A 15,009-nucleotide genomic window follows, 5' to 3' on the forward strand; every position below is an offset into this window, starting at 1 on the left:
AGTCCTTATGTGCAATGTATGTTGGAAACAACAAAATTGTTCAGCAATCAGGTTCAAATGGCAATTCTCTAAATTTTCTCCATAGTGTTCCTCCAAAGAACATTACCTTCCTTCTGGAAGTTCTCATTTGAGTTTCTGAAGCATCTCCATAATACCTATGTACTGTTTGAACCTACCAATGACAGATGTGGCAGCCTATCACTTAATTGCTTCTCCAGCAAAGTATTACTTTGCTATCTTGCTCTAGCTTCTCATGTAATTACCTAAAAAAAGTTCCAAATTCCACAATTAATACAGAATATTGCTGGCCATGTGCCAGTATCAAAATGGTCAGCCCTATTTTTCTGCATCATTAAGCCCTAGCATTTTATGCTCCCGAGACCACAAACACTGTATGTCACTAGCTGACAGAGCTAAGATGTTCACTGCAAAACTGCATGTGCCACTCAGGATCACTGTTATCATCACACATCCTATTTGTAGATTTGCTCAGGTGTCTACCACTATTTAATCTAAGTTACATATTTTCAAAGCAACAAGTGGGGGGGGGGGTTACACATCAGTGATTTCAGTGCCAACTACATGACATGGTTTTCCAGACCACACAACCAGAAACACACTGTTCTACACACTTGCTATGGGAGCAGCATTCCATGCAGTGGACACTATCCCTGAACCTCTGGCCCTGGTGCCATGGAGACATCTTGTTTGACCTGTGATCTCTTTGACTGCATACGAAGGCCAGTATGGCCTTTTGTATTTTCATGGTAAATGGTCACCAACTACAATCCAGCCACTCTGACAACTACAGGTATGCCCTAGGACACTGTACAGATCGTTGTTTTGGCCTAGCTCCTCATTTGCACATCCCTGACTACTATGTGTGGCATTTTCATTTCTGTAAAACCCTTCTTGTGGAACAACAGTACTACTGTTTCACTTACTGTCCTGTCTACTTGTGATGCCAATGCATCCCTTTAATTTGCTTAAAATGGCATAACATGAGTCTCTGTGTCAAAGTCTTGGCCTGTTACCTGTGAATCAGCTACATTCCTTTACATAATGTGAGCTGTCCCTAGCATGATCGTTTGGTTCCTTGATCTGTATGCTTGTATCATCACCACACATTTCTGTGTTGAAGAAGCCAACATTTTGTGCCTGAAGATTGCTTTGCAACTGCAACAAGTTTATGAACAATGAGATCAAGAGCGAGCCAGTACCTAACCTTCTGCAATTGCATGTTAGATGTTCTCTGATCATTGTCTAGTTTCATTCCTGTGACATATTTATCAATTTGAGCATCTCTTTACCTTACCAAGGTCATAAATCATATGTAAAAAATTTATCTTTCTTCTTTAGATCTGCCAGGACTAATGACAAGGTCATACATGGCTTCATCTATGTACTATCATTCACCAAAAGCCATATACAGAGTTATTCTACTACTGAAAATTTTATAACTAATACAACAGGCACCACAGAAGCTGCCACAATATATACAGGTTGTGGCCAACGTATCAGGGCTGACCTACAACATACAAATTTTATCTCTCTTTTTCATAACCCAAATTTTTTTTAAGTCAAATGTAAGAATAATATTCACACAAAAGATAACAGCCAATGATCTTTTGAACTGCATTTATCAGAAGTTATTGAAAGGAGGAATATTTCTCAAATGACCTACACTATTAGAACTTACACTTCACCTAAATGTAAATTTTGCGACCATTGCACACAGCCATTATACAATATAGTTGATACGAACAAGGGCTACATAAAACAAGATTATACCAGTCACCAATCCCCTTCCATTTCTATTTAAAACAGTCAGCACATAACAAGTGAAATGAAAGTCAAGTGCAGAAGTACAAGAATACTCTACAATTATGAACAGCAACAAGTTCCAAAAAACTGACAATCTCTCCATTTCACTGCAATGCATCTTCTACTCTACAAATTTAACAAAAGACTTATTACTTGACTACAGGCAATATATCAGACATGTAAATACTTACAATATTCTCAGTTACACTCATTTCCAAATTTAATTCAGGATCCTCCTTGATAAAATCAGTGGACCACGATATTCCCAATGGATCTTCAATGGACTGAAAGAAGGAAACATTCTGTGAATTGTAACTGCTAGCTAACTTCTGTGTGTATATGACAGGTCTCCCTATTCCCTTCTCATGAGTATCATCCAACTTTACAGAGATTCTTATCAATTGGGAAGAGTGAGTGTCAGAATGCATCCAAATCAGTTCTATTATCTCTTATTTTGCTATCAGCCATTGTGTAGTATTTATTTGGCATACTTTCTCTTTCTATTCCTGTCACATAATCCACTCTGATTTCAAAGGCACTATGGCATGCTTTATCGGGTGGTCGTACTCCCACATATGAACTTTATATATGAGTGCGGCAACATTTCTAAATTAAGCTCAGGTAATAAATAGATGCAAATAATCTTCCAGCTGTAAACCCATAAACAAGAGGACTTTTTGTTCATTAATGAAATTAATATGGCATTCCACACATTATTAGCAAAACTTACCAAATTTAATGCTATTTACACCGTGTATTTTCAGTGCCTGCTCTTTAGGAAACAATTAAAATTTATGTCATTTGTACTGGATGAAAATCATACAGAATGACATACAGCGAAAGCAGGATGTCAGTAATGATGTAAATACTACGGTGAATAATGACTGGGAACTCTACAAAATACCCATCACATATCATAGTTCCACATCTGTTATAGCACTGTGACACAGAGGCATGTAACAAGATTAACAATTACTTCTCCCTGCCGCCATTGGATAAGCAGCTGCCAGCAGCAAGTCCTATAGTCTTAGCTTACTTATTTGTTATGTAGTTTAATTCTTAAATTTCTTTGCATGTTTATGGATACTTGCATTGTTAAATTCATAAATTTCAGGCGTATTATAGTATTTGAGAGTTGTAGCATCGCACTTTAGTGTTTACTTCGTAGATTCTTACTTAAATTGCGTGTGAATTTCGTGTAGGAGGTGTAATTTCGAGTTTTAGTTACTGTAATCGTAAATTCAGGCAGATTGTAGCGAAGTCGTTAGGCATTTGTACAGGTTAGTTCATACATTCTTTGCGTGTTTCCCTTGTGTTATCTATGCACGGACTTGTGTTTCAGTAACTGTTGTTCAACATCAATTAGAATGGACAAGGACCGTGATTGCTGTGTTCGGATGACAGCTGAGTTGGCATCCCTTCGCTCACTGCTGAAAGCGGCGCTGACTACAGTCGTGCAGCTTGAGGCTGTTGCCAATGCGCACCATTGTGGGGAGCCGGACTTGGGTATCACGGGGATGTCGACCTCGTCCCGTCTGTCCCCAGATCGGTGGGCTTATTGGTAGTTGGGAGCTCCAATGTTAGTCACTAAATGGGGGCCCCTTAGGGATATGGCGGCTAAGGAGGGGAAGAAATCCAGTGTGCACTCCGTGTGCATTCCAGATGGAGTCATTCCTGATGTGGAAAGGATCCTTCCGGATGCCACGGAGAGCACAGGGTGCAGCCAGCTGCAGGTGGTGGCACATGTTGGCACTAATGACGTGTGTCGCTTTGGATCTGAGGAAATTCTCTCTGGATTCCAGCGGCTATCTATTTGGTGAAGGTTGCCGGTCTTGCTCACGAGATGAAGGCAGAGCTCACCATCTGCAGCATCGTTGACAGAACCGACTGCGGACCTTTGGTGCAGCCGGGTGGAGGGTCTGAATCAGAGGCTCAGAAGGTTTTGCGACCATGTTGGCTGCAGATCCCTTGACTTGCGCCATAGGGTGGTGGTGTTTCGGGTTCTGCTGAACAGGTCAGGAGTTCACTACCCTCAGCTGGCACCTACAAGGGTAGCGGAGGCTGTGTGGTTGGGCTGCTTTTTAGGTTAGAAGGCCCCAGGAAAGTACAGGGTGGGCTGCAATCTCAAAGAGTGCATGGCAAATACAGGACGTGCTTGGATCAAGGAACAGTCAGAATTGTAGTTGTAAATTGTTGTAGTTGTGCTGGGAAAGTCCCTGAGCTACAAGCGCTAATAGAAAGCACAGAAGCTGAAATCGTTATAGGTGCAGAAAGCTGGCTAAAGCCTGAAATAAGTTCGGCAGAAATTTTTACGAAGTCTCAGACAGTGTTCAGGAAAGATAGATTAGGTAGAATTGGTGGTGGAGTGTTTGTGTCTGTCAGTAGTGGTTTATTTTGTAGTGAAGTCGAAGTAAATAATCCATGCGAATTGCTATGGGTGGAGGTTATACTTAACAGCTGAACTAAGTTAATAATTGGCTCCTTCTACCGACCTCCAGACTCTGATGATATAGTTGCTGAACAGCTCAGAGAAAATTTGAGTCTCTTAACAAATAACTACCCCAGTCATATGGCTATAGTTGGTGGGGACTTCAACCTTACCTCGATATGTTGGCAAAAATACTTGTTCAAAACCAGTGGTAGGCAGAAAACATCTTCCGAGATTGTCCTAAATGCTTTCTCCAAAAATTATTTCTAGCAGTTAGTCCACGAACCCACGCGAATTATAATGGTTGCGAAAACACACTTGACCTCTTAGCCACAAACAATCCAGAGCTAATAGAGAGCATCATGACTGATACAGGGATTAGCGATCACAAGGTCGTTGTAGCTAGGCTCAATACCGTTTCTTCTAAATCCACCAGTAATTTACCGTCTAGTAAAGTCATCCAAAGACCAGTATCAGTTGCAAAGCGATTCAGAAAAGATTGCTGTATGGTGTGGCAGGTGGCAGTTGACGCTAAATAACGAAAAGTGTGAGGTGATCCACATGAGTTCCAAAAGAAATCCGTTGGAATTCGATTACTCGATAAATAGTACAATTCTCAGGGCAGTCATTTCAACTAAGTACCTGGGTGTCAAAATCACAAACAACTTCTGTTGGAAAGACCACATAGATAATATTGTGGGGAAGGCAAGCCAAAGGTTGCGTTTCATTGGCAGGACACTTAGAAGATGCAACAAGTCCACTAAAGAGACAGCTTGCACTAAACTCATTAGTCCTCTGTTAGAATATTGCTGCGCGGTGTGGGATCCTTACCAGGTGGGACTGACAGAGAACATCGAAAGGGCGCAAAAACGGGCAGCTCGTTTTGTATTATCACGTAATAGAGGAGAGAGTGTGGCAGATATGATACGCGAGTTTGGATGGAAGTCATTAAAACGAAGACTTTTTCGGCGCGGCGAGGTCTATTTACGAAATTTCAGTCACCAACTTTCTATTGCAAATGCGAAAATATTTTCTTGAGCCCAACCTACATAGGAAGGAATGACCATCATAATAAAATAGGAGGGGGGGGGCAGAGAGAGAGAGAGAGAGAGAGAGAGAGAGAGAGAGAGAGAGAGAGAGAGAGAGAGAGAGAGAGAGAGGGGGGGGCGGAGAGAGAGAGAGAGAGAGAGAGAGAGAGAGAGAGAGAGAGAGAGAGAGAGAGAGAGGGGGGGGGGGGGCGGAGAGAGAGAGAGAGAGAGAGAGAGAGAGAGAGAGAGAGAGAGAGAGGGGGGGGGGCGGAGAGAGAGAGAGGGGGCGTAGAGAGAGGGGGCGTAGAGAGAGGGCGGGCGGAGAGAGAGAGTGAGAGGGCGGAGAGAGAGAGTGAGAGGGCGGAGAGAGAGAGTGAGAGGGCGGAGAGAGAGAGTGAGAGGGCGGAGAGAGAGAGTGAGAGGGCGGAGAGAGAGAGTGAGAGGGCGGAGAGAGAGAGTGAGAGGGCGGAGAGAGAGAGTGAGAGGGCGAGAGAGAGAGTGAGAGGGCGGAGAGAGAGAGAGTGAGAGGGCGGAGAGAGAGAGAGTGAGAGGGCGGAGAGAGAGAGTGAGAGGGCGGAGAGAGAGAGTGAGAGGGCGGAGAGAGAGAGTGAGAGGGCGGAGAGAGAGAGTGAGAGGGCGGAGAGAGAGAGTGAGAGGGCGGAGAGAGAGAGTGAGAGGGCGGAGAGAGAGAGTGAGAGGGCGGAGAGAGAGAGTGAGAGGGCGGAGAGAGAGAGTGAGAGGGCGGAGAGAGAGAGTGAGAGGGCGGAGAGAGAGAGTGAGAGGGCGGAGAGAGAGAGTGAGAGGGCGGAGAGAGAGAGTGAGAGGGCGGAGAGAGAGAGTGAGAGGGCGGAGAGAGAGAGTGAGAGGGCGGAGAGAGAGAGTGAGAGGGCGGAGAGAGAGAGTGAGAGGGCGGAGAGAGAGAGTGAGAGGGCGGAGAGAGAGAGTGAGAGGGCGGAGAGAGAGAGTGAGAGGGCGGAGAGAGAGAGTGAGAGGGCGGAGAGAGAGAGTGAGAGGGCGGAGAGAGAGAGTGAGAGGGCGGAGAGAGAGAGTGAGAGGGCGGAGAGAGAGAGTGAGAGGGCGGAGAGAGAGAGTGAGAGGGCGGAGAGAGAGAGTGAGAGGGCGGAGAGAGAGAGTGAGAGGGCGGAGAGAGAGAGTGAGAGGGCGGAGAGAGAGAGTGAGAGGGCGGAGAGAGAGAGTGAGAGGGCGGAGAGAGAGAGTGAGAGGGCGGAGAGAGAGAGTGAGAGGGCGGAGAGAGAGAGTGAGAGGGCGGAGAGAGAGAGTGAGAGGGCGGAGAGAGAGAGTGAGAGGGCGGAGAGAGAGAGTGAGAGGGCGGAGAGAGAGAGTGAGAGGGCGGAGAGAGAGAGTGAGAGGGCGGAGAGAGAGAGTGAGAGGGCGGAGAGAGAGAGTGAGAGGGCGGAGAGAGAGAGTGAGAGGGCGGGGAGAGAGAGTGAGAGGGCGGGGAGAGAGAGTGAGAGGGCGGAGAGAGAGAGTGAGAGGGCGGAGAGAGAGTGAGAGGGCGGAGAGAGAGTGAGAGGGCGGAGAGAGAGTGAGAGGGCGGAGAGAGAGTGAGAGGGCGGAGAGAGAGGAACTGATATAAGAGACAAAAAGAAAAACAGGAAACAGAGGACAGCAAGCAGGCCAAGGTGCCCCATTTAGGGAGCAGCCAGAAGCCCCGGAGAGCAGAATGCAATGAGGGGACATATATCCTCCAGTACCCACCACTTACCAGAGGTACTCCACTCAGAAACTGCCTCGGAAAGACTAGCAACAGACAGGGCAAGAGAAGTACAGAGACGAAAGATGGATGCGAGAGGGGGAAGAAGAGTAAAAGAGCAGGTAGGGTGAGAACCAGGCTGGTCCACCAAGTCTAGCCAGCCACAGCCTGGTCTGGGCAGAGGGGGCAACAGTGTTCTGCCAGCCCCTCAATGGGCCGATAATGTTAAGTTGCCCTCCCTTAAAGAGAGTGGTAAAAGCCCTCCTCATGAGTTAAAGATAAAACTAAGTCAGCCACTGAGGCATCAGGGGTAGCAAGTCAGGGAGATTAAGATTCTGCCACAGGGAGGCTAAGTTGGACAGTACAGCAAAATGTAGACCACTGTTGAACCAGAATGACGACAGTGGTGTGGTACTGGAGGAGATGACCGTGACACCACTAGATACAGCTCATGTGGAGTTGGCGGAGTATGGTAGAATGCTTGTGAGGGGCCTGCATGGAGGACCTGCATAGATTCATAGTCTTCTTATCACAGGTTGTTTGAAGCCCCAGTGATTCATTCCACATTTCAGGTTCCTAAAACTTGATGGTGTGATACTGATCAGATGTCTGTTTCCAGAATACTGATTACCAGAGTGAGTTTACTGGTAGCCTGTTTGGGCAAGCTATCAGTAAGTTTGTTCCCAGGGATCCCAATATCACCCAGAGTACAAACAATCATCACTGAGCATCCACAGTGCTCAAGGGCATACTTGGAATACTGGTTAGCCATGACCAAGGTATGCTGAGGGTAATACTGCTTGAAAGCTTTAAAACTAGTCCTGAGTTTGCTGTAGATGAAGGACCCACCAGTGGAGGAAAGCATATACTCAAGAGCATGAGAGATGGCTACGAACTCTACAGCTTCCAGCAGGGAAGACAATGCAGTAGGAACCATGACAGTGTAAGCAAAGCCTATGTGATCAGCAACCATTAAGCAATCAGTATAGACTACTGCTGAACTCCAGGATGCACCAAGGATGGAGAAAAATTGGTGGCAGAGGGCCTCAGGAGGGTCCGTGTCTTTTGGACCTCATGATGGGTCAAAAAGCTGTGACCAATGGGTTCCCCACATAGGTGTACTTGAGTGGGCCCAGAGGAGAGGTGGAGGAAGAAGTAACTGGAGTTCAGAGGTGAGGGACAGGGTGTGGAATGTGAACAAAATCCCTGATCCGGGCCGCCATTATGGAAGATGGGTTTCCATGTTTGGAAAGAGGGGATGATAGTTTGGATGCTTAGGAGAGTTGCAAACATGGGTAGCATAACTGAGAAGCTGCTGTTGGCTCTTAATACACAATGAATGGACCCCAGCCTCCATACATAATCTGCCCACAGGACTAGTTCAAAAGACTCCTGTTGCAAATCAAACACCACAGTGGTGCATCAGATCCTGTATCCACAATGCTGAGGATGATGCCGAACCATATACCAGACTCCCATAACCAATACAGGGTTGTATCATGGCTTTGTAAAGCTGCAGAAGGGTAGTGCACTATGCACCCCTACTGGTGTTATGTGATAAAGTGTACTGAAGTGCAGCAAGCACTTTCAGTTACACTGAAAAATACTGGGAATTCATGTCAACTAAGAAACAAAGACCAGTCCTAAAAAGCAGTAAGTTCCTGCCACATCGAGTACTTTGTCAGGAAGATATAGTTCTGGTTGTGGATGGACTATACCATGTTGACAGAAAACCACGACATGGGTCTTGGCACCTGAAAACCAAAATCCATGGGTCAGTGCCCATGACAGCATCTTTCATATGGTGCCTTGCAGTCTACATTCAATGACACCCACACTACAGGAGCAATAGTAAGAGGCCCAAATAGTCAGCATGTAAGGATGGTGATACTGATGACCTCACAGCTGGAGGTGACCACTGATGGCTTGTAGAAAGACAGGGACACTCAGTACAGAGCCCTGCACGACTCCATTCTCTTGGATATGTGAAGTTCTGTGGGAAGCACCAACTAGAAGCCAGAACATACACTGTGACAGGAAATTCCACATAAAAATTGGGTGTGGATTCCACAGACCCCACTTGTGTAAGGCAGCAAGGATATAGCATCACCTCCAGCTGTCATACAGCTTTTGATAGTCAAAGAAGATGGCTATAATGCATTGACATTGGGAAAAAGCTGATTGGCTGGCAGACTGCAGGCAAACCAGATTATCTGTAGTGGAACAGCCTTGGTGAAAACCACACTGGGATGCAGCCAGAAGACCCCGAGACTCAAGGAGCCACACACCTGCCAGCTCACTTCGCATTCAAGCAATTTACGGAGAACATTGGTGACACTTACTGGGTGATAACTGCTCATCTCTAAAGGAGCTTACCCAATTTCAGCACTGTGACAATGATACTTTCTAATTGTTACGATGGGAACTGGCCCTCGCTCCAGATCCAGTTACAGATAGGAAGGATATGATGCTGACAATCCACTGATAGGTGCTTGATCATTTGGTTGTGGATGTGACCTGGCCCTGGTGCTGTATCAGCACAGAGGACTAGGACACAGATGAACCCCCACTCAATGAATGGAGCTTTATACAGCTCCAGGTGGCATGTAGTAAAAGATAATTACTTTTGCTCTACCCATTGCTTGGTAACATGAAGAGAAGAGGTACGTGGTCTGATGGTTGAAGCATGCTGCTCCCAACATTCTTCTTTTTATTATTTCATCAGGTGGCAGAACTGGGCATGAAGCCACTTAAAGTAAATAAGATGCTCCATCAATTGGTGCCACTTATGGTACTGGAGAGCCTGCCTACTATCACTAATGGCCTCTGCACTCTCTAATGACTGCCAAGGTAATCTCTTGTCAGAGCAGGCCCATGGAACAGAGGATTGCTAAATCAGCTGCCAAATGAATGGCTGTAATTATATTCTGGGCTGCCTTGTTGATGCCTCCATGCGGTGGGGAGTCAAGGCCGACAGCAAAGGCAAAAGCACTCCAGTCAGCATCACTGCCCTGGATGCATGACCAGATGGGGTCTCAACATTGCTGAGGGAGGGACAGGAAGATTGTGGAATGGTCCCTACCAACACAGGTCATCATGAACTCCCCGGTGGATGGATGGGAGAAGCCAAGGGCTGCATATGAAAAGGTTAATGACCAAGAACACGCGGTGTGCCATGCCAAAACGTGAGGGGGTATTAGTATTTAAGAGGCAAATCAAGTTGTGCCAGTCATACTCCAAGGTCCTTATGATGGCCAGTGATCATGGTTAAAGCTCACAAAGGGTTATATGTACTGAAATTGCCCAAGATTAGGAAAGATGGGGGGGGGGGGGAGCTGAGAAATCAATGCAAACAATATCTCATGAGATACTTTATCATCAGGGAGGGAGGTAAACATTGCAGATAGTACTATGCCGAAATGCACTTACCTGAACAGCCACAGCCTCAAAAGGTGTATCAAGAGGCAAAAGTTTGATATACAGAGTATCCAGAACATATGTGTGAACTCCTTTCCGGGTACCATTGTGTGGTTCAAACTAGGGCCTCAGGGGTTGCTGGAATCTCTGCCTTGGCCACAGGAGTTGAACAGGTGGATCTGCTAGTATGGGGGACCACTGGAAGGTCGTCATCCTCCTTTAAACTCTCTTCTTGTCTTCTCTCCTTACAGAATTTTGATTATGCCAAGGGCTTCTCTGAATCAGTTTCAGGTAAAGATGATAATCATGAAGCAGTGTGACCAACAGATTGTGGTTCCTTCAGCACTTGCTGGTGTCCAGTTGTAGACCAGTACAACCCAGGGAAGGAAATGACCCCAAGGACCTCTTCCTTGCAAGAGAAGCCAGAAGAAGCTTATTCATATCAGGCTGGGAGGTGGGGACAAATGTCCCTCATGTATGGGAAGCTATCGATCCCAAATCAGGTGTGGAAAAAGCAGCAAAAGGGGATCCCCCAAACCAACAGGGGCGCAAGGATGGTTCAGTGGCCCTGAGGGCCCACTACAGAAAGAGTAACAGGCCAGAGTACCATCAGCAAAGGGGAAATGTCTTTGTAGCTGTAGCATATGACATTGTGTACATGCTGGGGGCAAATGCTTGTACTTCCTTTTGGCCTCTTTGTCAGTAGGTTTGTCCTCAGTCTTGTATTTTTGTTCCTTCTTCCCTCTCTAGAAAACAGTGTAATCTGGTGAGCACAAAGTATGGTGCTTTCCACAGTCGACACAGATGGAGGGATAGGCACATGGGGCATTTGCAGGCGATACTCATCCACGGTCTCTACAGATGAGGTTAGTGCTGCAATGCAAACATGTGCCCAAAATCCAGACACTAAGCACCACAGGGAGAGGGGTGGGAGGGGGGTGGGGGCGGGGGGAAGAGATTTACGATTTCACATCACATCAGTATACCACCACCTTGACCTTTTCAGCCAATCAATCACCCTAAAAGGCCCCTGGGGAGGAGGGGTGGGACATGGACAGAGAATGGAGTGAAAGGTAATGGCGATCGAGGAAGTTAGAACTGGAGTAAATGCATACCCAGCTGAAGCCAAGAAGTCCACTAATTTTCCTTCTGAAAATCAATGCCATATCATTATTATACAAAATATAAAACATGTAATATATCATGACAACTTTCTGTTTCTCTCCAGTGTCACAGTCACGGTAGTGATGTGAATTGTGGATGCTATGTAAGTTACAAATTTAATTATCTTACAATTGAATGTAATTGTCAATTTGTCCTAAATCTTTACAAATAAAAATAAATATAATCGTTTGGCTTGCACCACTAACAATCCTTCAGAAGTCACAGAGAACAACTCACATATATGCCATTTGGACACCTATGGTCTTTGTGCTAGTACCTCAAAACTAAAGACAAATTTTCCACTATAATGAACAGGCACAAGGAATAGCTTTTGATGTAAAAAGCAGTGACCACTTGTTTTATGTGCAGTAGAGTACAAATTCACAGCTGGTTTACTCTCCACCACTTTTCCCAGTCAAATGGCGTAATTATGCAGTCGCACTCTTGGTACAATTATAGCTGTCAGTGAACATCCATGCAAGCCACCAAAGTGAAGTTCACAGCAATTTCCCTCTTGTTACATCCATATTTGTTCTTCCATGATTTTTGTGAAATCTCCTATCTGATGGGTGGACTTTCTCTGCATCCACAATATCAAGTATCTCAAATGTACCCCTATAAAAGCAATGGCATAAGAAATTTTGTTTTTGGGCCACTCAACTGAAAGGTTCTCATGGCACGTGCGTGCAAAAAGCTAATTGAGTGGTACAAAGTGTGCAGAACAAATACAGCACTTTTGCAGTAGCAATATTAGCAGATGCATAAATATATTTGTGTTAATTTCCTTTTACTCTTTCTGTGTGGAAACCAATATTGTAAGCTTTTCTCTATCTGCATTTACCTTTTCCTTGTTTGTGGTAATGTGAGAGCCTTGCCCTCATTTACTAATTATATCGTTAATCTTAACCCTGCTGTAGCTGCCACTGCCATGTGACAGACAAGCACATCTGTTGAAAACCTAGCTCAGATGGCAACATCACCAATGTGACTTCGAAGTGGCCAAAAGTACATTTGACGTTCTGGCAGTGAATGTTCTCAAAACAACCGAGCCACATATGAGAAGCAGAGTCGCTGCCAGGTAGTCAGTTTGAAAGCTACAATCTTCGCGATAACTTGGAAGTGATAAAAAGAGACCAACTGCATTATTGGCTATCGCCACGGACTTAAGTGAGTATTGGGCTTAGTGATATTACAAATATGGGGAGAGTGACAGTGTTTTTCAGTGCTAAGTGTACCAGTGTTGCATTTTTCAGTGCGAATAAAGTGCTTATTCAAGAATAACTTGCATGTAATTTACCTACATCATAACAATATAATAAAATGGATTGGTATGTAATAAAGAAAAAAGTAGACACATCTGATGATTCCGGTGACCATTCAGCCGTAAAAACACCAGCAGATGTAAAGGCACAACCCAGCATTTCGTTGAAACTTCCACAACGAAGTTCATTGACCGATTCCTTTAAACACACAGATATTAGCAATTAATAGGATGTACTACAATATGTATATTACTGATGATATAAAACAAGCTTCTCACAGCTCCAAGGAAACCTGGAAAAGGTAGTCTTTCCTACTTCTGAGCACAACAAGGAAGGGCGGGTTGAACGTAAGCAAATGCAAGATAATCATTTTAAATAGTATCCACAGCTGGTGTTCTCACAAGTTAAAAAGGGACTTCTTTGCACTAACTGTTCACTTTTTGTGAATAATAAAATAGCTGGAGGAAAGAAATCCATTATCGCCAAGAAACTTGTGACTGAACCACTAACAAAGTTTGCCAAACTTACTGGTAAAGATGGTGACCTTGAGACTCACTCTCAACTCGAGTACCATGTTGAAGCATCAACAGATGCAAAATTAAATCGCTACACTAGGAATGCCAACTTGATGTCATAAATCCATTAGGGAAAACAGAGACCATCTTGTACCTATAATAAAAACAATCATATTTCATGGAAAGCAAAATATTCCCCTGCATGGTCATACAGATGATGGGAGTCTATTAGAAAACGATAATAATCAGGAAAGTATAGTGAGTAACATGGGAAACTTTAGAGCTCTTGTAAGATTTAGAATTGACGCTGGAGACTTGCAACTAAACCATCACCCTGAGACCACTTAAGCAAATGCCACTTACATATGTAAAACAATGTGTAAGGAACTTAATTCATGCTGTGAAACAGTAATGTTATCGAGATTACTGGAAGAAATCAAAGATTCTCATTATAACAGGATACTCTTCGGTGAGGCTATGGACATAGCACACACTGCCCAACTGAGTTTAGTTGCAAGATATTTTGATGGTGATGGCTAATTACACGAAATATTCTTTGAGTTTCATTGATATCAATAACGACAAGGATTGTAGTGGAAGATGAACCTCAAGTGTGTTAAGATGAAGAGCATAACGTTACTGGTGAAGTATAGGTACTACAATTCTAAGGAGAATGGAAAGCCTTTCTCTGCCCCTGGAGAACTGTGTGGGTATAGGCTGTGACAGTTGCTCAGTTAAGATGTCAGAATTGAAAGGAGCTATGACTACAATAAAAAAGAGCGATGAACGTGCAAGTAGCACCATGTCGAAGTAGTCAGCTCAACCTAGCTGCCTCTCGCAGCTGCGAAGTTACAAGTGTGAGAAACTCACCTGGCGCTATTGAAGTAGTAGTATCGTCCTTTACAGTGTCTAACAACACTCCCCATTTATGTAAATTGATGCCCACAGATAACCCATGTGTCTACTTTGTCCCCTGAGTCATTGTGGTTGCAGGATCAAAATACTGTCTGTCCCCTTGGACATGTCCAAAACAATGGACAACACAAGCATATTTGACATGTTGGTCGGTCGGTCGGTCGGCTTGAGGATCAAAGGGACCAAACTACAAAGGTCATCGGTCCCTTGTTTCATAAACACACAGAGCACAGGGGAACCATCCATGAGCTTTCGAAGCAGAAGATAAAAATCCCAGGGGAAGAAAATCCCCAAGGTCAATAATAAAGAAACATGGAAAACGGAGCACAGCAACAAAAACAACATAGAGAAGAAAGGCAGAAGGAGTTAAAACAGCACAGCAGAGGACTGTGGCTGGCTGATCACGAAAATAATAGGATGAACCAGCCACTCTGCAACACGTTAAAACCCCCAGCCTAAAAGATTAGGGTGGAGTCGAATTACAACACAAAACGAAGTAAAAGATGCAGCACAAAAGAGGGTGACGCAATAAAATTAAAGGGACCTATAAAAGCCACTTGCTCGAATAAAACTTAAAACACGATCTGCCATAGAGACATCGTCACCCAAAAGAGATGATAAATCACCCAGGAGATTAAAAGATCGCCTGAGGGCGGTTAAAAGAGGACAGGCCAACAATATATGGGCCACCATCATATTCGCACCACAGCGACAATGAGGGGGGTCCTCTCGACGCAGCAGA

At 44.8% G+C, this 15,009-nt stretch overlaps 1 protein-coding gene across 8 annotated transcripts in view; it reads right to left on the minus strand.

Annotated features, from left to right (window-relative positions):
* Positions 1–15,009, minus strand: part of LOC126212930 (zinc finger protein 836-like) — a 109,092-nt gene that overhangs the window by 60,938 nt on the left and 33,145 nt on the right. For all 8 annotated transcript variants that reach the window (XM_049940444.1, XM_049940451.1, XM_049940445.1 and 5 more), the window contains one exon: positions 2,016–2,108. In XM_049940444.1, the coding sequence (XP_049796401.1) occupies positions 2,016–2,108 (93 nt within the window). The remainder of the gene's footprint in view (positions 1–2,015; positions 2,109–15,009) is intronic.

The sequence above is a fragment of the Schistocerca nitens genome, chromosome 11 (assembly GCF_023898315.1).
Source record: "Schistocerca nitens isolate TAMUIC-IGC-003100 chromosome 11, iqSchNite1.1, whole genome shotgun sequence".
Classification (NCBI taxonomy): Eukaryota; Metazoa; Arthropoda; class Insecta; order Orthoptera; family Acrididae; genus Schistocerca; species Schistocerca nitens.